At 46.0% G+C, this 23,003-nt stretch overlaps 1 protein-coding gene across 2 annotated transcripts; it reads right to left on the reverse strand.

Moving 5' to 3' along the window:
• Positions 1 to 647: 647 nt before the first annotated feature.
• On the reverse strand, positions 648 to 21,039 carry Trnau1ap (tRNA selenocysteine 1 associated protein 1). 2 transcript variants are annotated; one of them, XM_070037476.1, is made up of 9 exons: positions 20,910 to 21,039; positions 20,375 to 20,472; positions 15,287 to 15,386; positions 14,622 to 14,674; positions 11,421 to 11,552; positions 8,178 to 8,297; positions 3,333 to 3,495; positions 1,881 to 1,914; positions 648 to 898 (listed from the first exon to the last, which is right to left on the reverse strand). In XM_070037476.1, exons 1-9 carry the CDS (start codon positions 20,934 to 20,936, stop codon positions 762 to 764), a joined length of 864 nt encoding a protein of 287 aa, XP_069893577.1. In that variant the 5' UTR covers positions 20,937 to 21,039; the 3' UTR covers positions 648 to 761. The 2 variants fall into 2 exon arrangements, with proteins under 2 accessions (XP_069893577.1, XP_069893578.1); XM_070037477.1 differs by lacking the exon at positions 8,178 to 8,297 and having other exon boundaries at positions 20,910 to 21,038.
• Positions 21,040 to 23,003: the final 1,964 nt, after the last annotated feature.

Below are 23,003 nucleotides of genomic sequence, written 5' to 3' on the forward strand. Positions count from 1 at the left end.
TAACTACAGCATGGGCAAGACTTTCTCCTTACTAAATAAAGCTTTTGGCCTTTGAGGCTGCAGCTTGTGGCTTGGGCATTGTCCCTGGGCTTTGTTTTTCCTTATGGCTCATTCATGTTCTACCATTAGAGCCACAACTTACTGGTATTTTTGCTGGTAATAGGGTATGTCTCTGGACTTTGCTACCTATGCTGGCTTTGATCCTCAGATCTTAGCCTCCCTAGTTGCTAGGATTACAAACCCCTAGTACCCACCCCACAGGGAACAGTATAAAGGGTGGCTTCAGGGGAGGTGGTGAGCAACTACCTTACACTAAGCCACCAGATCTGTAAGACATTGCATTTCAGTGGCTGATAACTGGCATCTGTCTCACTAGGCCTTGTATGCAGACAGCTTTGGTTTTAGGTCATGCCACTCTACTTCTGGTCCATGATTCTCTGACAGTGTTGGGGGTAGAGGGAGTCGCTAGGGTACCATGCTGATGTCTAGTCCTTTGTTCCCCTAGGCTCTAGCTCTGCTTGCAGAGCTGTCTGCCTCTAGTCCTCTTGGTACAGATTAGTCTCCTTTGCATTTGTGTCACAGTTGGTCCTATGATTGTATTCCACAAACAGCCTTACCAGACGAAGGCAGTAGGGTTGCAGAAATGCTCATCTCAGGAAATAGTTTATTTAAATCTTACAAATCATTTCCAAAAGTAAAAGCAGACAGTTTAAAAATGTGTCCAATTGCTAATAGTCCATCCTCTTTGTCCTCTGTTCCAGCTACAACAGAGCAGGGATCTCTGAGGACACAGTGTCCAAGGGCTGCCAGTGACAGTCCATAAGTGCATCATACAGCTCCTCGCTCTGCTCCATGAATTCTTTGTTGGCCTCTGTCACGTCCAGTTGTGGCATGGGATCTGGGAAGACAGGTCAAGGGATATTAGAGGAACCATTGTGTATTGTACAAGGGTAAGGATAAAAAGGGCTGTCCTGCAGGCCATCTGAGTTATACACAAGACCCTGTCTCTGAAACAAACTGTAGGTGCCTCATGTCTATTCCTAGCTATTCAGAAGGCTGAGATGAGAGAAGTAAAGTCTATGAGACTCATCTCCAATTACCAAAGAGCTGGAAGTAGAGCCATGACTCAAGTGGTAGAGCAATGAGTGGTAAACTTAGACGAGACTGCCTAAGCACTGAGTTCAAGCCCAAGTGGCAGTGAAGCCTCCATTCAATCTCCAGGACTAAAATCACAAGAAATCCAAGCCAAACAAACACAACAAATTAAGATAAAAAAATAAAGTAAGCCAGGCATTGGTGGCTCACACCTGTAATCCTAGCTACTCAGGAGGCTGAGATCTGAAGATTGCGTTCAAAGCCAGCCCTGGCAGGAAAGTCTGAGACTATTACCCAATAAACCACTAGAAAACCAGAAGTGGTGCTGTGGCTCAAGTGGTAAAGCCTTGAGCTGGAGAGCTGAGGGATAGTGCCCAGGCCCCATGACTGACAAAAATAAATTCTATGAACTTCAGCAAGGCATCAATCATTATTGAAAACCCACCTCCCTAAGCCTTCTTTGCATTCCAGGGGTGATCTTGCTAATTACTTCAGCTCTCAGTAACCTGTAAGTTCCTCCAGAGCAGAATTTACCTTGCATTTATTTTTATTTTTTTTATTGTGAAAATACCATACAGAAGGGTTACAATTACATGGGCAAGATAATGAGTACATTTCTTATCAAGCATTGTAGCCTCCTCCTTTGTTTCCCCTTCCCACCCTTCCCATCTCCTCCTCCCCCCAGCCCTTGCATTTATTTCTTAGCATCTAGTCGAAGGTGCTGTGCTGGCCATGGGTGTCACGTTCTAACAGTTGATAGGAATGAAATCAGTGAACCAACTTACCTTCCAATGCATCATCTCCAACTTCTTCATATGTCTGTCAAGAGACCAGAGAGGTGAGTGAGGAGTCTGTTCTTTATTTTCCTCAAACAAGGTCTATGTAGCTCTGGCTAGCTTCAATTCCCAATCTTCTACCTTTGCCTCCAAAATGCTGGGCTTACAGATGTGAGCCTCCAAGTCCAGCTACAATGGTGGGTGTGTGGGTATGTGTGCACATGCATGCATGCATACTGGTGGTCAGGGCTTGAATTCAGGGCCTGGGCACTGTCCTGGAACTCGTTTTTTTGCTTTTTTTTTTTGGTCTATGGTGGAGCCTGGGTGCTATCCTGAACTTTTTCACTTGAGAGGCTAGAGATCTACCTCTTTAAGCCACAGTGCCATTTCTGGTTTTCTGGTGGTTAACTGGAGGTTAGAGTCTCCAGAGCTGGGTGCTAATGGCTCATACCTGTAATCCTACCTACTAAGGAGACAGAAATCAGAGTTCAGTGCCAGCCTAGGCAGGAAAATCTGAAACTCATCTCCCAATTAACCACCAGAAAACTGGAAATGGCACTGTGGCTCAAAGTGGTAGAGCACTAGCCCTGAGTTCAAGCCCCACTACTGCCCCAAAAAACCCACAAAACAGTCTCTCTGACTTTCCTGCCTGGGTTAGCTTTAAACTATGATCCTCAGATCTCAGCCTACTACTGAGTAGCTAGGATTATAGGCATGAGCCACTGGCACCCAGCTTCCCTAAGCTTTATTATTCAAGCCTAGTGCTCTAACACTCAAACCACAGCTCTACTTGCTTTTTTTTTTTTTTTGGGGGGGGGGGAGGTCTGTTGTAGGGCTTGAACTCCGGGCTTGGTTGCTGTCCGTGCGCTCTTCAACTCAAGGCGAGCGCTCTACCCCTTGAGCCCACAGCACCACTTCTGGTTTTCTAGTGGTTTATTGGAGATAAGAGTTTCATGGAGTTTCCTGCCCAGGCTGGCTCTGAACCATGATCCTCAGATCTCAGCCTCCTGAGTAGCTAGGATTACAGGTGTGAGCCACCAGCGCCAGGTGATAAGTGTCTTATAGACTTTCCTGCCTGGGCTGGCTTTGAACCATGATCCTCAGATCTTAGACATAGCTAGGATTATAGCTGTCAGGCACTATTTCCTGGCTACAATGGCTTTTTACTAGTGCTCTACCACTTTGAGCCACAGCTCCACTTCCAGTTTTCTGACTGTTAATTAGATATAGGAATCTCATGGACTCTCCTGCCTTGCTGGCTTCAAACCATGATCCACATATCTTAGCCTCTAGAGTAGCTAGGTGCAAGCCATCGGTGCCTGGCACAATGGCTTATTTCTAACAAGAACTGGGTCATTTTAGTTTTCTTGTTTTTCTGAAACCTAAGTCCCTCCATTCTGGAAAAGGACCATGCTCCACAGGGCATTATCTAGAAGGCCAGAGGTGCCAAAGTGCAATTACCTGCATGGTGCTCTGGGTATAGCCGTACTGGGGGTAGCTGTAGCTGTAACTGCCTGTGTTCTGGTCATAGCCCCACTGGGCATAGTAGTTCTGGTACTGCTGGTAATACTGGTTGTAGCTGTAACTGTACATCTGACTATATTCCACTGGCTTTACACGGCTCCTTAAATGATGAAACAAAAATAGGCAAACATAAACAGACATGCCTATAACATTTTCTATGCAATCAGCTACTGTCCTGAGTGCTTTATGAAGGGTAATGCACTTAACCCTCAGAACAGCCTTATGCAGTTAGTATTCCAATTTTATAAACAAGGAAGCTAGGTATAGAGAGGTTAAGCTATCAGCCCTTGGTTAGAGGCGCACAGCTAATTAATAATACGACACTCACACCCAGGCAGTCTCTCTCCAGTACCCATGCTTTTACAATAAAAGCTTTTTGTTGTTTTTGAGACAAAGTTTTGCTACGTAGCCCAGGCTGGCTTTGAACTTGCTCTCCTGCCTCTGTTTCCTTTTTGCTACAATTACAAACATACCTGGCTTAAGCTTTGAATAGGTTTCGCTATCTTATCAAACTCTCTCTCAATATCTTGGGACACTGTTTTTTTCTGATAGTTGCAAAATCCCAGAAAAACATACCTAGAGAAAAATCTGGATTTACAATGATCCAAGCATTTCAAACTACGACATATCTGATTGCTTTCACCACAAACAGCAAGACAGATATTCCCGCAGAATTATCATTATCACTGTAATGATATTCTTTTGTTTTTGGTACTAAGGATGGAACCCAGGGCCTTGCACATGCTCAACACCACTGAGCTACATCCCAGCGATGGCTACCATTTACTTGAGGATTTGTGTCCTTCATTAGCTGGGATTTGTAGCACTGACAGTCACCTATTTTCACTCTACACACCCCAACAACAAAGGTATTATTGATTAATTCCTACTATTACAGATGAGAAAACTGAGTCTAAAGTTACTTGCCCAATGTAATGCTAAGACTGGAGCCAGATTTAATGCCAAGATTTATGCACCTAATACCACACTGTTATATACAACATCTGCCTGACAAGCTCACATCTCACCAGTATCTATATCCTGCATGCACTTGTCAAGGCCAGGCCCAAGCTGGAGGAAAGCATTCTCAATACAGTGGCTACAGCCACTCCCAACCAAAGACAATGCCAAGCTCACAAAGGATCCACAGCTTTCCAGGATGGAAAAACCATGTGTGAAGCTTATGAGAGGGATCATAAGAATGGACTCAAATTCAGCACAGGGCAACGGGCTTCCAGTCACTGTACTCCAAGCAGCCTGACAGTGTCTTCTAAGTGTCAGGAGAGGCTGACACTTGCTTCTGGATGGCTTACAAAGTCCCAAGAGTCCCATCAAGTGCACTTGGTCCTAACAAAGTGTGACACAGAATCTCTACAGCAAGCTAGACAGGAAACCAAGCTATAAACAGGAGCGGACTATCATTAAAATGACTTTAGGAATTGAAATCCTATGTACAAGTAAAGATAATCCATCTATAAATCAATCAACTTCCATTCAAGAAATGGCAAACACTCCATGCCAGAAAGAGCTCTAAATTTCTTGAAGTTCAGTGCCTGCAGGACTCAGGCAGAGTTGTAAGGTGGATTCAATGTTTGATTGGCTGTGGACAGCCTGAAGTGCTCACCTCCACTGGAGGGTCAGTCAGGGCTGCAGGCAGTCTCCTCTCCTCCTGCCCAGCACTGGCTTGGGTACTCCCAACATTCACCTCTATGACACGTCCCTTTTATGATTCCAAGGGGATGGACTACTCCCTTCACATGTTCAGTAATTGAAGTACAGACTCCCTGGCCTAGGTCTGTTTTTTCCCCTTCAGACATCTGCACCCACTTTTGTGATTTCTCTATATAGCGGGTACAGTCATTCCCCAGGGTACCTGCTCACCCTCACTCTGGGCTGGAGACACTTCCCTAGAACCAGCACCTTTACTGACAAAAATTGTTTTGTTTTGTTTTTTGCTGGTCTTGCAGCCTGAACTCTAGGCCAGGGTGCTGTCCCTCAGCTCTTCAGCTAAAGGGTAGCGCTCTATCACTTGAGCCACAGCGCCACTTCTGGCTTTTTTTGCTTATGTGGTACTGAGGAATTGAACCCAGGGCCTCATGCATGCAAGGCACTCTACCACTGAGCCACCTTCCCAGCCCACAAAATGTTTAATGAGGAATAGATATAACAAGGTAGCACCTCCTCACCAAATAAGTCCAATTATAGCTGTAATCTCAAGGAAGGGTCTTCACAGGCTGATGACTGAACGGTTACACACCCATAACAGCCAAAATGGTCAGCATGAGAGGAATTGTTAAACAGAACAAGCTTATAAACAAACTTAAAAAAGTCGTAAGCTGGAGCTGGGTGTTGGTGGCTCACATCTGTAATCCTCGCTACTCAGGAGGCTGAGATCTAAGGATCACGGTTCAAAGCCAGCCCAGGCAGGGAAGTTCATGAGACTGTTTCTTTTTTACTGGTCATGGGGCTTGAACTCTGGGCCTGGGGACTGTCCCTCAACTCTTCAGCTCAAAGTGCTCTACCACTTGAGCCACAGCGCCACTTCCAGTTTTCTGAGTGGTTTATTGGAACTAAGAGTTTCACAGACTTTCCTGCCTGGGCTGGTTTTGAACCTTGATCCTCAGATCTCAGCTTCCTGACTAGCTAGGATTACAGGTGTGAGCCACCAGTGTTCAGCTCCGAGAGACTCATCATCTCCAATAAACCACTAGAAAACAGGAAGTGGCACCATGGCTCATGAGGTAGAGAGCTAGCCTTGAACTGAAGAGCTCAGGGGCAGCGTCCAGGCCCAGAATTCAAGCCCTACAACAGACCAAAAAGAAAAGAAAAAATAATCTTAGGCTGGGTGCCAGTGGCTCATGTTTGTAATCCTACCTACTCAGGAGATCTGAGGATCATGGTTCAAAGCCAGACTCATCTCCAATTAACCACCAGAAAACCAGAAGTGATACTGTGGCTCAAGGGTACAGCACTAGCTTTGAGCTGAATAGCTCAGGGACAGAATCCAGACCCAGAGTTCAAGCCTCACACCTACCAAAAAAAATTTGGCTTGGGTGTAGCCAGTGGTAGTAGTGTGCTTAGTGTTCCCAAGGCCCTGGGTTTAGTACCTAGCACCCTCACTGATAATGACTGTGCAATTGTATGAAAGTATGTACTGTATGGAAGTACATACACTGACTTCACTGAGAAAAGAAAAAACATTACTGCTCTTTTGTTTTGTTTTTTTAAACAGAGCCTCTATCGAGCCCAGGATGCATACTTGAACTTAAGATTCTCCTCCCTCCACCTCCCAAGTGTCTGCATCATGGACATGTGCTGACCATGCTTGGCTCTATAATGAACACTGCTGGTTTTATTTTGTGCTGGTACTGGGGCTTGTACTTGAGGCCTGGGCACTGTCCCTAAGTGTTTTCACTTAAGGCTAGTGCTTTACCCCTTGAACTATAATTCCAATTCTGTTGATCATGTTGGTGCTCTACCACTTGAGTCTTACCTCTTAATTCCAGCTTTTTGTTGGTTAACTGAAGAAGAAAAAAAGAGTCTCTCATGGTTTTCTGCCCAGGCTAGCTTCAAACCTCACTTGTCAGATCTCAGCCTCCTGAATAGTTAGGATCACATATGTGAGCCACCAATGCCCCGCATAAGCATCATTATTATCTGTGTATGTTTGTGCAAGTCCTGGGGCTTGAACTCTGGGCCTGGGCTCTGACAGAGACCACCTTTTTGCTCAAGGCTAGTGCTCTACCACTTGAGCCACAGCTCAACTTCTGGCTTTTGATAGTTTAGTAGAAATAAGAGTCTCACACAAACTTTTCTCCCAAAGCTGGCTTTGAACCGCAACACTCAAATTTCAGTGTCCTGAGTAGCTAGGATTACTAGCTACAGTGTGAGCCACTGACCTGGCTTGTGAGCATTATTTTTGTAATTAAAAAAAAAATGTGCATAGACCCTAGGTTCAGCTCCTTGCACTTTAAAAGGAAAGAAAAAGAAAGGGAAAAAGAAAGAGGAAAGAAAGAAGGGACATGAATGAATTTTTAAAAAGATCTAGCTGGTGCGAGGTTTGATGCCAACCAGACCCAGGCAAAAATCCTATTTGATAAATAAAGCAAAAAGAACCAGGGCCTAAATAAATAGAGAACTCCTAACAATAACAAAGTCCTGAGTTCAATCTCTAATACCATCTGAATAAAATAAAACTGAACATATATGTAAATTGACTTGTGCAGTTACTATGAAAAAAATGTATATGGAGATTAGAAGGGAACTAAGAAATTTTAGTTACTTTGTTTTGAGACGGGCTTTTGATGTAGCCTACGCTGGTTTCAAACTGATTCTTCTCCCTCAGCTTCCCAACTCCTGGGATTAGAGGTGTGCACCACTACACCTGGCCATAGTTGTTTCATTTTATTTTTTTCGGGTCACAGGGCTTGAACTCTGGGCCTGGGCGCTGTCCCTCAGCTCTTCAGCTCAAGGCTAGCACTCTACCACTTGACCAAAGTGCCACTTCCAGCCTTTTCTGTTTATGTGGTGCTGAGGAATCGAACTCAGGGCCTCATGCATGCCAGGCAAGCATACTACCACTGAGCCACCTTCCCAGCCCCTCATTTTATTTTTATATCAATACTAGGGTTTGAACTTAGGGTTTAGGGGCTATCCCTTAAGCTTTTTGGTGCTCTTACTACTTGAACCACCATTCCACTTCCAGTTTTTCAATGATTAATTCAACATAAGAGTCTCTTGGGTTTGTCTGCCCTGGTAAGTCCAGGACTCTGCAGGACTCACGCTTTTGGGATGGCCACACTCAGCCGCACAGGTTTAGACCCCAGTCCTACTGCTCCCTGGCACTCCGTCAGGGCTCGCTTCTGTTCCAATTCATCTGTGAATTTCACAAAACCATAACCCCTGCAGGAAAAAAACCCCAACACGCTATTTAGATCACAAGTGTGATAAAGTCTAAGAATGGAGGCACGGAAAAAAAGGGAAGGGCAAGAAGGCGGGCAGGAATGTGAAAAGGAAAAGGGTTGAGAAGGGAAAGTCCATCTAACAATAAAAAAGGATGAGTCCCATTGGGAAGGCATTCACACAGGGAAATATGGGATGCATGCACTGGACCATACTGAAATAGTAAGAATTTCTTTTATTTTCTCACTCCCCCTCCCCCACTCCCTCTGAGAGCTTGTCCCGACTTCCAAGATTGCCAGAGGGTGACTTTGGGGGTAAGCCAGGAGAATTTTGCTGTAGCCCCCCCACAGAGAATTTCTGCTTTGAAGCCCTGGCCTCTGGAGCATAGGAAATTCCTTGTGGACCCCAGTCTGGCCCAACCCATGGGACAGATCCCGATTTTTATTTTATTTTTGGTCAGTCGTGGGGCTTGAATTCTAGACCTGGGCACTGTCACTGAGTTCTTCAGCTCAAGGTAAGCGCTCTACCACTTGAGCCATAGGGCCACTTTTGGTTTGCTGGTGGTTTATTGGAGGTAAGAGTCTCATGGACTTTCCTGCCCAGGCTGGCTTTGGACCTCAGTCCTCAGAACTCCTGAGTTGCTAGAATTATAGACATGAGACACTAGCAGGCGGTGGAAGTCCCACTTTCAGTTTTCCGTTTTTCATGTCTTCACTTAAGGAGCTCCTTCCCTCCCTATCCTCTGGAGAGTAACAAATCATGATCACTATTGTGATGTAGCGGTAACAACAACAGGTGAAGTTTTAAGTATTTTCAAACCCCCTTATTTGCCCTACAGGCACCAGGCATGGGATGCAGAAGTCATGAACAGACCTGATTCTTGCTCTCTTGAGGTCATATTATAGCTGGAAAATAAATTAACAAAGCCAACTTACTTGCCAAGCACTGTGCGGAATTTTTTTTTTTTTTACGGTTTTCTCATCACACTCCAACAAGTATGTGAAGGTAGAGGTTTGATAGGTTCGGAGAGGTTTGATAACATGTCCAAAGTCATATGTAGTAAAAGTAGTATTAAAATCCACATCTGCCAGACTCCCAGAATCTGAGCTTATAACTACTATGGTGGTCAAGAATGAGTCTTTCTTGGGCTAGGGGAATAACCTATACTTGCCTAGCATGTATAAGGCTTCTAGGTTCAATTTTTTCTTGTTTGGGGGCTGAGAAGGTGGCTCAGTGGTTAAAGCGCTTGCCTTGCATGCCTGAGGCCCTGGGTTCGATTCCTCAGCACCACATAAGCAAAAAGAAAAAAGCCGGAAGTGGCGCTGTGGCTCAAGTGGTAGAGCGCTAGCCTTGAGCTGAAGAGCTGAGGGACAGCGCCCAGGCCCAGAGTTCAGGCCCCATGACGGGACCCAAAAAAAAAAAAAAACAATTTTTTCTTGTTTGTTCAGTTGTGGGGCTTGAACTCAGGGCCTAGACCCTGTCCCCATGCTCTTTTGCTCAAAGTTAGTGTTGTACCATTTTGAGCTACAATATCACTTCTGATTTTTTTGGTAGTTAATTGGAGATAAGAGTCTCACGGGGGGGGGGGGGGGGGGGCGGGGGCTGGGAAGGTGGCTCAGTGGTAGAGCGCTTGCCTTGCATGCCTGAGGCCCTGGGTTTGATTCCTCAGCCCCACATAAGCAAAAAGAAAAAAGCCAGAAGTGGTGCTGTGGCTCAAGTGGTAGAGTGCTAACCTTGAGCTGAAGAGCTGAGGGACAGCACCCACGCCCAGAGTTCAAGCCCCACGACTGGACCAAAAAAAAAAAAAAAAAGTCTCACAGGGACATTTCAGCCCAGCTGGCTTTGAGCCTCAATTCTCAGATCTCAGCCTCATAAGTAGCTAGGATTATAGGCATGAGCCATTGGAGACCAGCCTCTAGGTTCAATTTCTAGCACAGTAAAAGGAAGGAAAGGAAAGGATACAAAACCATAAAACAAAAACTGAGAATGAGACTTTAAGATTTTTTTTTCTCCCTTTTTTTGAGATAGTCAGGCTGGCCTTGAACTCACAATCCTCCTGTCTCAGCTTCTCAACTGCTAAGATGTACACCATCATACTCAGTTTGTGATGAAAAACTAACTGCACTGAAAGGTTCAGTTAACAATAATAAGGGTGGGCTGGGAACGTGGCTAAGTAGAAGAGTGCTTGCCTAGCATGCATGAAGCCCTGGGTTCAATTCCTCAGTACCACAGAAGTGGTGCTGTAGCTCAAGTGGTAGAGTGCTAGCCTTGAGCAAAAGCAGCTTAGGGACAATGCCCAGGCCCTGAGTTCAAGCCCCAGGACTGGCAAAATAATAATAATAATAATAAGTGTAGGGCTGGGAAGGTGGCTCAGTGATAGAGTGCTTGCCTTGCATGCACGAGGCCCTGGGTTCAATTCCTCAGCACCACATACACAGAAAAAGCCGGGAGTGGCGCTGTGGCTCAAGTGGTAGAGCGCTCGCCTTGAGCTGAAGAGCTGAGGGACAGCACCCAGGCCCAGAGTTCAAGCCCCACAACCGCCAAAAAAAAAAAAAAAAAAAAATTAACAATAATAAAGTGTAAAATAAAGTAAATAAAGTATAAAAATAAATGCAAACACTAAATAAATAAATTCCTATGTGAGTAATTCTCCCTCCCGCCCCCCCATCCTGAGGCTTGAACTCAGGGTCTGGGCTCTGTCCCTGAGCTTCTCTGTGCTCAAGGCAAGAGCTCTACCACTTGAGCCACAGCGCCACTTCTAGCTTTTTCTGATTATATGGTACTGAGGAATGGAACCCAGGGCTTCATGCATGCTAGGCAAGCACTCTACCACTAAGCCACATTCCCAGCCCCTATGTCTATGTGAGTAATTTATATCCTTTAATCCTTACATCAATCCTAAGAAAAATACTTTTTGGCCCCTTCTATAGATGAGGAAAAGAGTCAGGAAAGTTCAGCATCTGTATAGTCCCTTCTCTAGTAATGGAGCTGGGATTCAAATGAGGTAGGTATGCTCCGGGGCCTGTGATGAGCCACCGTGCTCCCTTCTCTCTGGAATGCTTCCCTCCAGGAAAGAACAAAGATGTCTAACACAGCGGACATCAATAACACATGAGGCCTTACTTAGACACGCCAGTCTGGTCCAAAACCACCTTGCCTCCCCGACAGGAGGGGTAGACTTTGACGAAGAATTCATACAGCATTCCATCATCCACATCTGGGGTCAGGTCCCCCACAAAAAGGGAGTACTCGGGGCTGAGAGGAGAGAACAACAGTCAGGGACAAATGTCAGGCTCTGCTCTGAAGGACTCTGCGCACAGTGCAGATAAAAATCTCCAGGGCCATCCTAGGAAACACTCCATTTGATCAGTCCATTTAACCTGTTTTTCCTCCCCTCTAAGTTTAACTTGCATCATTATGGTTCTAGAAGAAGGACAAAGCCTGTCTGGCTTCATATATTACATGAATACATGGAGATGGATCAGAGGAACAGCCCTGAAAGGCTGAAAAGACTAAACTTGGCCAGGTGCTAGTGGCTCATGCCTATATTCCTGGCTACTAAGAAGGTGGGAAGTGGAGCTGTGGCTCAAGTGGTAGATTGAAAAAAGTAGAGTGAAAAAATCAAAGAGACAGCACCCAGACCCTGAGATAATGCTTTAATACCAGCACACATACAGCCCACAAAATGTTGTTTCGAAAGGCTCAGAGTGGGGCTGGGAAGGTGGCTCAGTAGTAGAGCACTTGCCTTGCATGCATGAGGCCCTGGGTTCAATTCCTCAGCACCACATAAGCAAAAAGATAAAAGCCGGAAGCGGTGCTGTGGCTCAAGTGGTAGAGCAGTAGCCTTGAGCTGAAGAGCTAAGGGAGAGCGTCCAGGCCCAGAGTTCAGGCCTCACGACTGGACCAAAAAAAAAAAAAAAAAGAAGGGCTCAGGGTTTTGGGTTGTTTTTGGTTTTGGCTTTGGTTTTTTGTCAGTGTTGTAGGTCCTGAGGCTTGAACTCACCTGAGAGTGACCTCAGTCCTTGAGCTTTTGTGCTCAAGGACAGTGCTCTATCACTTGAGCTTTTATTGGTGCTTAATTACAGATTCCTGCCTGGGCTGGCTTGGAACAATGATCCTCAGATCTCAGCCTCTTGAATATCTAGGATTACAAGTGTGAGCCACCAGCGCCCAACTTGAATGAACACTTCTGAGGCTACTTTTGTTTATATTCATAAATCAGGTCTGAAAAGAATTCTAGGGTAAATAGGTACAAAGTTTTTTTTTGTTTTTGGCAGTACTGAAGTTCCATGCCCCTGCAGTACTAGATTTGAACTCAGTGCCTTATGCTTTCTAGGCAAGGTACTCTACAACATGAACAATGCCCCCAGCCTTTTTCTTGGTTTTCTGAGACCAGGTCTCACTTGTAGCCCAGCTGATTTGAATTGGGATCCTCCTATCGCTGCCTCACTAACACTTGCAATAAGGATGTACTACCATCCCTGCTCCCTGTCTGCCTCCTGCCCACCCGGTGTGGAACTGCTGATTGAGCACAGAGCTTTGTTATATGAGACCAGTACGCTACCACTGAGCTACATCTCAGCCCTTTTTATTTTATACTGGGGTTTGAACTCAGGGCCTTCAACTTGTCAGGGAAGGTACTCCTAACTTGAGCCATATTCCCAGCCCTTTTTAAATTTATGCACTGATCCTCTATGTATGCTTTTCACATAGCTAGAATTATAGGCACATACCACTGCACCCAGATTTTTTTTTTTAATTGGTTTAGATAGAGAAGTCTAAAGAAATTTTTGCCCAGGCAGGCCTTACACCATTATCCCCTGGGACCTCCAGAGTAGCAGAGATTGGGCTGGGAATTTGGCTTGGTGGTAGAGTGTTTGCGTAGCATGCATGAAGCCCTCAGCTTCATTCCTCAGTACCACATAAACAGAAAAAGCTGGAAGTGACTCTGTGGCTCAAGTGGTAGAGTGCCAGCCTTGAGCAAAAGAAGCTCAGGGACAGTGCCCAGGCCCTGAGTTCAAGCCTCATGAATGACAACAACAAAAAAAGAGAGAGAAAGAGAAAGAAAGAAAAGAAAAAGAAATTGTTATTTTGAATACATTGGTCACCAGTGGCTCACACCTGTAATCCTAGCTACTCGGGTGCTGAGATCTCAGAATCAGGGTTTAAAAATAGCTCAGGTTGCCGGGCGCTGGTGGCTCACGCCTGTAATCCTAGCTACTCAGGAGGCTGAGATCTGAGGATCGCGGTTCAAAGCCAGCCCGGGCAGGAGAGACCGTGAGACTCCTATCTCGAATAAAACCACCAGAAAACCGGAAGTGGCGCTGTAGCTCAAGTGGTAGAGCGCTCGCCTTGAGCTGAAGAGCTGAGGGACAGCGCCCAGGCCCAGAGTTCAAGCCCCACCACCGACAAAAACAAAAAACAAAACAAAAAAAAATAGCTCAGGTAGGGCTGGGAAGGTGGCTCAGTGGTAGAGCGCTTGCCTTGCATGCCTGAGGCCCTGGGTTTGAAAAAAAGAAAAAAGCCGGAAGTGGTGCTATGGCTCAAGTGGTAGAGTGTTAGTATTGAGCTGAAGAGCTGAGGGACAGCGCCCAGGTCCAGAGTTCAGGTCCCATGACCGGACCCAAAAAAAAAAAAAAAAAAATAGCTCAGGTAACAAATCCAAGAAACTTTGATCTCCAATTAACCAGCTAAAAGCCAGAACTGGAACTGGAGACATGACTAAAGTGGCAGAGTACCAGCTTTAAAGCAAAAAGGCTGAGGAAGAGCACTGCCAACCCTCACACATAAATTTCAAATAGCAACCTGAAATGGCAATCACTTTTTGTTGGTATAATAAATGTATTTTTCCTATTAAATAAAACCTAATGCTGGGGAAACTAACAGGGTGGAGGGCTAGGGGAAGAAGCAAGTATTAAAAAGATATGGCCTTGGGCTGGGAAGGTGGCTCAGTGTTAGAGCGCTTGCCTTGCATGCATGAGGCCCTGGGTTCGATTCCTCAGCACCACATAAGCAAAAAGAAAAAAGCCGGAAGTGGCACTGTGGCTCAAGTGGTAGAGCACTAGCCTTGAGCTGAAGAGCTGAGGGACAGCAGCCAGGCCCAGAGTTCAGGCCCCACAACTGGACCAAAAAAAAAAAAAAGAAAAGATATGGCCTTGACACAACACACACCCAAGAAAGGCCTAGTAATGGGGAAGTGGAATATGTCTTTCTCAGGAGAGGCAAGCAAAGGCAAACTCTGCTCCCCATTCTAAGCCTGGCAAAGTGATGCATCTTGCCTCTATCTAGACATGCTGTGGGGCTATACTTTGGGGCTGTACTTACCTGTTATCTGGTTGTTTCCCATAAGTGGCATAGTTCAGTTTAAACCGTTTTGCCTGGAAATTTAAAAACAGACAGACTAAAACAGAGAAAGGTGTTTCAAGAGTCAAACAATGTTTGAAAAAAACTGAAATAAATTACCTTGGCCAAAACATCTCCCCCTCTCTAAGCCTCAGCCTTTCCTCCTGTATAAAATGAGGGGGTTGCACGGATGACCATTAAGGGCACTGCCAGCTCCGTGGTTCTATGAGCCCAGGTGTGCCAGCTGGTGAGCTGTAAGCTAAGTAACTGTAGGAAGAGCAGAATGTAACTCTCTTGAGAAGTGTTCTTGCTGCTGCCAGCCTGTTCTAGCTTCTCAATCAGGCAAAAGACCTATAGTTTCAAGTCTTCTGTCACAGGAGGCAGTGATGAGGAGTGGGAAGGGCATGGGTTTCCAAGGCAACCAATCTTCTGAATCTTGGCACTGTCACTTACTACCTATGTTGCCTTGAGCAAGTTATTTCACTTCCCTGAGCTTCCTTACCTGGTCTGTCAAAGATAGCAATGCCTATTGTACCGGCTGTTAGAGGATTCAATAAAATGAAGTAAGTATCCAGTAGGGAGTCAGTGAATGGTGAGACTCAATGACAATAAAAATGGCAACATCATCATTATCTAAATGTCCTTACAGGTGTGGCTCCTGGAAGGGGTTTCCCATTAATTTTATGCAAACACTTCTCAGCTGTGGCCAAATCTGCGAATTCTACAAAACAGTAGCCAGCTGGGATCCTGGAATGTAAACACAGAAAGAGAATGGTTAAAGATACTCAGGTAAGCTGGGCTCCAGTGGTTCATACCTGTAATCCTAGCAACTCAGGAAGATGAGATCTGAGGATCATGGTTCGTTCATAGCCAGACTGGGCCGGAGAGTCTGTTCTTATCTCCTGTTAACCACAAAAGGCTAGAAATAAGAGTTGTAGCTCAAGTGGTAGAGCACTAAGCTTGAACACAACAAGGTCAGAAACAGTGCTTTGAGTTCAAGTCCCAGGACCAGGAGAAAAAAAAAAAAGGTAGTCACGTAAGTCTTGGTCTGAAGGGAGAACTACATTCCTATCAGAACTGGTTTTGCTCTTGACCACACTTTACTTAAGAAAAAACTTACAGGCTGGGAAGGGATGTGAAGGGTAAACACAGGAGGAGGCTGCAATGCTTGGTAAGAAATGTACGCATTATCCTGCCTATGTAATTGTAACTCCTCTGTACAGTATGTTCACAAATAAAATAAAATTAAATTTAAAAAAAAAAAGAAAAGAAAAAACAGCCGGGCACCTGTGGCTTATGCCTGTAATCCTAGCTACTCAGGAGGCTGAGATCTGAGGATTGTGGTTCAAAGCAGGCCCAGGCAGCAAAGTCCTTGAGCCTCTTCTCTCTAATTAACCACCAGAAATCCAGAGTGGCACTGTGACTCAAGTGGTAAAGCGCTCACCTTGAGCTGAAGAGCTAAAGGACAGTGCCCAGGCCCAGAGTTCAAGCCCCATGACCAACCAAAAAACAAAAGCAAAAAAGCCGGAAATGGCACTGTGGCTCAAGTGGTAGAGTGCTATCCTTGAGCAAAAGAAGCTCAGAGACAGTGCCCAAGTCCCGAATTCAAGCCCCAGGACTGGCAAAAATAAAAAACAACAAACAGAAAAAAAACTTCTGCAAGGATGGGAAAGACTGACTTGCCTGGGACTTTCATCACATCTCACTGCAGCCTAATGAAGCATGGAGAGAAGCCAGCTTGACAGACATACCAAACCACTGAGGCAAAGCCAATAACTTGAGGACACTTCAACACATCAAGCTTCTCTGCCTATCAATCCAGTCAGCCTGCTGGTTGCAATAATATCATTTAGATTAATTGATCTTTATGTCACTGTGCAGTTACCAGATAGGGATTATCTGGTAACTTTTTGTTTTGTTTTTTGTCAGTCATTGGGCTCAAGGCAAGTATTCCTACCACTTGAGCCACAGCACCATTTCCAGTTGTCTGGTGGTAAATTGGAGATAAAAGTGTCTTGGGACTTTCCTGCCCGGGATGGCTTTGACTGAGATCCCCAGACCTCCTGAGCAGGTAGGATTTCAGGTATGAGTCACCAGCACCAGCATTCCATATTATTTTAATGTGACTACATTATATATTATACCTTTAAAATACAATTTTTGGGATAAAATTAAAGCTCATGCTTTAGAAATATTGGGACCAGCACAATGCTACTAGCTATCTTAAAATTAAGTAAAGATATCCAAATGACCTCAAGTATAACACAGGGTTACATGCTTTTATACTAAGCACTTAGTTTGTAACTATAGGTATCCTCATCTTAATTTAAATTTTATTGTTTCTTTTGCATAGTCTTCTGAATCAGATTAAAAACTGCAACAAATATAAAAAATATCATGCAACCCAAGGTAACTATGGCCATTACGATGGATCACTGTTCTCCCTAAGCAAGGCTGAAGGCACACTTGACTGAGTACAAAGGCATATGTCAAGAATGCATATATGACATGGGTCACTTAGGCAAGGTGTAGAAACACATACAACAAAACAGTGACTCTGGTTCTTGTCCTTGATCCGTCCGTATCCAAGAAAATAGGTAGATTACTCTTATCCTTGATCCGAATCCAAGAAAACAGGTAGATTACTCTTATCCTTGATCCGAATCCAAGAAAATAGGTAGATTACTGAAGAATATTAGCTTCGAAGTGCTAAGTTCAGTTTGAGATTATTCTTCTACTAGAATTATGTATACCTTGTGATTAATAGAGAAATTCACTACGCTTCACTAGTTATATAAAAGTCCATTGCCTTTCCCACTACGTTATGCTGGATAATAAAAACTGCCTGGGGCCGAGTGCCGGTGGCTCACGCCTGTAATCCTAGCTGCTCAGGAGGCTGAGATCTGAGGATCACAGTTCAAAGCCAGCCAGGCAGGAAAGTCCGTGAGACTCTTATCTCCAATAAACCCCAGAAAACTGGAAGTGGTGCTGTGGCTCAAGTGTTAGAGCACTCATCTGGAGCTGAAGAGCTGAGGGACAGCGCCAGGCCCAGAGTTCAAGCCCCATGACTGACCAAAAAAAAAAAATTTTTTTTTTCAGAATAAAGATGGCAAAGTCACTTTGGGGAAACAGGGAGAGGGATGAGACCTGAGAACCCAGGACTTCACTGATGGTTAGTAAATATACCAGGCCGGAAAGAAGGATTAGAGGAGAAACAAGTCATTGTACCTCAGAAGCCACACACAATGAGGCTGATAGAGGGTGATTAAGATTTTGGAGCAAATTCCAAGAGAGCTTGGGGCTTGGGGCAGGGGGGAGGTGGGGAAGAAAAAGAGACCTGAACTCAGAGCATCCACCTTGTTAACAAGTGCTGTTCCACTTCAGTTCTTTTGTTTTTAGTATGGTTTTTGAGCTAGGATCTCACTCATTTTGCCCAGGCTGTAATTAGAGATCTTCCTGTCTCTGCCTTCTGAGTAGCTGGGATCATAGGCAAGCCCCAATATACCTAGTCAGGCATAATGCTTTTGAAATTCAATCATAGTTGCCATGTCAGGAATTTGTTCCTTCTTATTGCTGAGTAATATTGTACCATATGAAAATATCAACAGTTGTTTCTCTACTCACCTAGTCATGGCTATCTGCACTGTTTGCAATTTTTAGCTATTGTCAAACAGCTCCTATGAATATTCTTTCCCAAGTTCTTTGTGTTTACAAATATATATAGCTAGGTGCCAGTGGTTCACGCATATAATCCTAGCTATTCAGAAGGCTGACATCTGATGATCTTGGTTCAAAGCCAGCCTGGACAGGAAAGTCCATGAGACTCTTATCTCCAACGAACCACTAGAAAACTAGAAGTGGCACTGTGACTTAAAGTAGTAGAGTACTAGCCTTGAGTGAAAAAGCTCAGAAACAGCACCCAGGCCCTGAGTTCAAGCTTCACCACTACCAACAAGAAAAACTTATTATCTATGTTATCCTTTCACTTACTTAGGGAAAATAAGTAGGCCTAGACTCAACCAGTCTCAGAGAAGACATATATTTACATTTATAACAGCTTTTGAAGACAATAATAGAGAGGGTGAGACAAATCAAAGTACTTTGTATCCATATGCACATGTAAGAATGTAACCCTCGGCCAGGCGCTGGTAGCTCACACCTGTAATCCTAGCTACTCAGGAGGCTGAGATCTGAGGATCAAGGTTCAAAGCCAGATGGGGCAGGAAAGTCCATGAGATTCTTATCTCCAATTAACCACCCAGAAAACCAGAAGTGGCACTGTGGCTCAAGTGACAGAGCACTAGCCTTGAGCTCAAGAACAGCGCCCAGGTCCAGAGTTCAAGCCCCACGACCAACACAACACACACAGACAGACACACACAGACAGACAGACAGACAGACAGACAGACAGACAGACACACACACACACACACACACACACACACACACACACACACACGAATGTAATCCCCTTATACAACTAACTAAAAAAAGAAGCTTAAGAAAAAATAAAACTTTTAAGATACTTGCTTCCAATGGTTGAGTTATTTACTCTCCCACTAGCAATAAATAAGAGAGATGATTGTCCAACATCTGACTGCATGTTTTAAAGAAAATTTAAGCTGGCTAAACATATACAATCAATCACTAGCCTTCTTCAAAGCCTCCTGAGTATGCAGGGATTAAAGGAGAGCACCACACCTGACCTTTATCTCTTTTTAAACCACTTAGTGGTTTGTTTGTGTTTTTTTGGTCAGTCAGGAGCTGGAAATCTGGGCCTGGGTGCTCTCCCTCAGCTCTCCAGCTCAAGCTGGAGCCACTGGTGCCCGGCAACTATTTTGTTTTGGCAAGCCACATTCAGTACAGTAAGTAACTAACAAAGAGTTAAGTGTTCAGTAAACACCCTTAAATTTATAAAGAAATCCCTATTTCTAACCAGAATCCTAAGGAAAACACACACACACACACACACACAACAACAACAACAAGGACCTTGCCAGGTGCTGATGGTTCATGCCTGTAATCCCAACCACTCAGGTGGCTGAGATATGAGGATCGCGGTTCAGAGCCAGCCTGGGCAGGAAAATCTGTAAAACTCTGATCTCTGATTACCACCAGAAAACTGGAAGTGGCGCTGTGGTTCAAGTAGGTAGAGTGCGGACCTTGAGCTGAAGAGCTGAGGGATAGCGCCCAGGTCCTGAGTTCAAGCCTCAAGACTGACATTTAAAAACAACAGCAACAAAAAACCTCAAAGTGAAACAAGTAGTTTTCTGAAGAGTGTTTAGCAGAACTAAACATTTTGTCTTGTTCAATTGTTGCCTGCCTGTCTCATTCTCCTATTCAGATGCACAAACCCTGAGGGCAAGGATGATGGCGGATCTCAGCCAATCCTAGAAATCTAGACCTGTCGCACATAGTAGGGTGTTGTTTATTAAACAGCATAACAGATCTAAAACCAGGTTGAAACAGATAAAAAAATAGACTTGCATTTAATAGCTGTATAACTTTAAGACGATTTTGAAGCTTCTCTTTCCTCTTATGCTTTTTGATGGTTAATTGAAGATGAATCTCACAGACTTTCCAGCCTGGATTGGCTTCGAAACGCGATCCTCACATCCCAGCCTCCTGACTCCGGAGTAGCTAGGAGTGCAGGCGTGAGACCCAGGCCCTAGGTTCACGCGACTTTTCCCTGGGACACTATGAAGCAGAACTGAGAGGTAAAACGGGAGATGTACCCAGTGAGGCGGTTTCGGATAATCTTCACGCTCATCACGGTCTCCCCCATTGTGGCAAAGGCTCTGGAGATGAAGTTCTCATCCATGTAGGGTTCCAGCTGAGGAACAAGCAGAGCGCAGGCTCGGGCGGGAGTCCAGAGCCCGGGGCCGGCTCCGCCCCCCAGGCCGAGACCCCTCCCCCGTCCCCCTAGGCCCCTCCCCTGCTCCCTCCCACTCCGCGCGGGGGGCGGCGCGCGGCAGCGGGGCCTGGGCGGGCGGGGCCGCGGGCTCCGCCCAGACGTCCGAGCCCCACCCCCTTCGCCCCAAACTCGCCTCCCTGCGCCCCGCCAGTCCTAGAACCATTCAACGCCCCTTGATCCCCTCAGGAAAATCTCGCGTCCCAGTCCAGTCCCTGCTCTCCGTGGCCCGGACGCGCCTCGCCGTCACCAGAACTGCCTCCCCGCTCACTGCCTGCCCGCGGGGCTCGAGTCCGCGCCCTCAGACGCCGGGACCCTTCCGCCGCCTCCTGAGAGTGCGGCCGGCAGCTCTCACTCACGTCTCCCATCCACAGGCTGGCCGCCATCCCGCAGCCAGGCGGGGACCTCGCGGGTTCCGCGGCGCGCCCAGGCGCCAGTCCGCGCGGCCCAGATCGCCCCGGAGCTCGCGCCGCGACGCCTTCTGCGCACGCTCGGAAGTCCAGAAGCCGAGCCCGTCCGGCAGTCCGCTCCAGACTTTCCGGAAGATCTGGCGCCGGCTTCCGGCTCGCGGTGGGCGGGGTCGGGGCGGGTCGGCCGCGAGCGTGGCGGCGGTGGTGCCGCGTTCGGCTGTTTCCCACTTTATTTAACAAACAGAACTTGGCGTCAGTATTCATGTACATTCAGATACTATAGAAAAACCAATACACACTCAGCACAAGAGATGGGTAACTGGGGCTGGGAAGGTGGCTCAGTGCTAGAGCGCTTGCCTTGCGTGCCTGAGGCCCTGGGTTCGATTCCTCAGCACCACATAAGCAAAAAGAAGAAAGCAGGAAGTGGCGCTGTGGCTCAAGTGGTAGAGCGCTAGCCTTGAGCTGAAGAGCTGAGGGACAGCACCCAGGCCCAGAGTTCAGGCCCCACGACCCAAAAAAAAAAAAAAATTCAGAAAGAGCCAGAAGTGGCGCTGTGGCTCAAGTGGTAGAGTGCTGTGAGCAAAAGTTGCTCAGGGACAGCAGCAGGCCCAAAGTTCAGGTCCCAAAACTAGTAAAAAATAAAGCACTAATTAGAGCGTTACCCTTGAGCAAAGGAGATCAGGGAAGCGCCCAGGCCCTGAGCTCAAGCCCCATAACCTACCAAAAAAAAAAAAAAGACCATCTACAGAGTGGAGGTGGCAAGGGACAGCCACTGTCCCCTCACTGCCTCGGCCATCCATCCCACCCCAGCTGCAATGATCAGAGATTGTTTTAAATGCTGGAATGGGATTCTGTAGTCATGTCTATATAGTCCTGTGGTGGACCAAGTTAAAGGGAATACAAATTGGGACCCCGTCAAATCTCAACAACCCTGTCATCCCCTCACCCCAATTCCTGTTCCTCCTAAGTCTCAGTTCATACAGCAAGTGATGGGAGGTCTAACCAGCTTCAGCCGGAACTGAAACAAGTGACCACATGGTGATCTGTAATCTGCTTCGGATACATGAACTAGTTTAATCTTGAGAGCTCCCAGGCCTTAGCACCACACCGGTGCCCACTTCCTAACCAGGTGTTCTGTTGCTGGAGATTAGACACCTGATGGTGAAGTGCTGTAGGGAGCTCTAAGGTACCTGACCAGATGACACCTGGCAAGCTTAGGGTGCAGCCCCAAGCCGTGATCTGTCTCCAAAACAGGCCCAACCTTGAGTGTCCACGTTATCCTCTGGCCACTGCAACAACAGCATGGTTAGAGACATTGGACATAGGCTATGGGAGCACCAGTCCCACCCTCAGCTCTGGCTCATTTTGTCAGGTTACTTAACCACTTAACCTTTGAACCTTAGGTGCCTAATAGCACTGTTTACCTCATAGTGCTGGAAGGGAATAAAGAGATGTTAGGAGAGCTGGTGGCTCTGGAGGCTGAGATCTGAGGATCACGGTTGAAAGCCAGCCTGGGCAAGGAAAGTCCTTGAGACTTCAGCTCACGGCAAGCGCTCTACCACAGCGCCACTTGTGAGACTTTTATCTCCAATAAACCACTAGAAAATCCAAAGTGGCGCTGTGGCTCAAGCAGTAGAGCACTCACCTTGAGCTGAAGAACTGAGGGACAGCTCCCAAGCCCAGAGTTCAAGCCCCACGACCGACTAAAAAAAAAAAAAAAAGAGAGATGCTAGGAAAGCACTGGGCCCAATCAGTGCCTGATGGTTGGAGGCTATAACAGCTATTTATTCTGTACATTAGTCACACATGCTGTGCTGTTATTATGTTTAACATTTACTTTACATGTGGAAGTTTGTTACTTTTTTGCCAGTCTTGGAGCTTGAACTCAGAGCTGGCCCAGGCATTGTCCTTGAGCCTCTTTGATCAAGGATAGTGTTCTACCACTTGAGCTACAGTACCACTTCTGGATTTTTCTGAGTAGTTAATTGGAGATGTCTCATAGATTTTCCTGCCTGGGCTGGCTTCAAACCACGATCCTCAGAA

The sequence above is a fragment of the Dipodomys merriami genome, unplaced genomic scaffold (genome assembly GCF_024711535.1).
Source record: "Dipodomys merriami isolate MVZ:Mamm:240054 unplaced genomic scaffold, mDipMer1.0.p SCAF_28, whole genome shotgun sequence".
Lineage (NCBI taxonomy): Eukaryota > Metazoa > Chordata > Mammalia > Rodentia > Heteromyidae > Dipodomys > Dipodomys merriami.

Bases quoted from the DNA above. Each gene is read 5' to 3' on its own strand.
- Trnau1ap (XM_070037476.1), bottom strand. From the start codon at position 20,936: ATGGCGGCCAGCCTGTGGATGGGAGAC. The intron at 15,387-20,374 runs GTACATCTCCCG...TTTACATTCCAG, and splicing joins ATCCGAAACCGCCTCACTGG to GATCCCAGCTGGCTACTGTT. The intron at 1,915-3,332 runs GTAATTGCACTT...GTCTCTTGACAG, and splicing joins ATACCCAGAGCACCATGCAG to ACATATGAAGAAGTTGGAGA.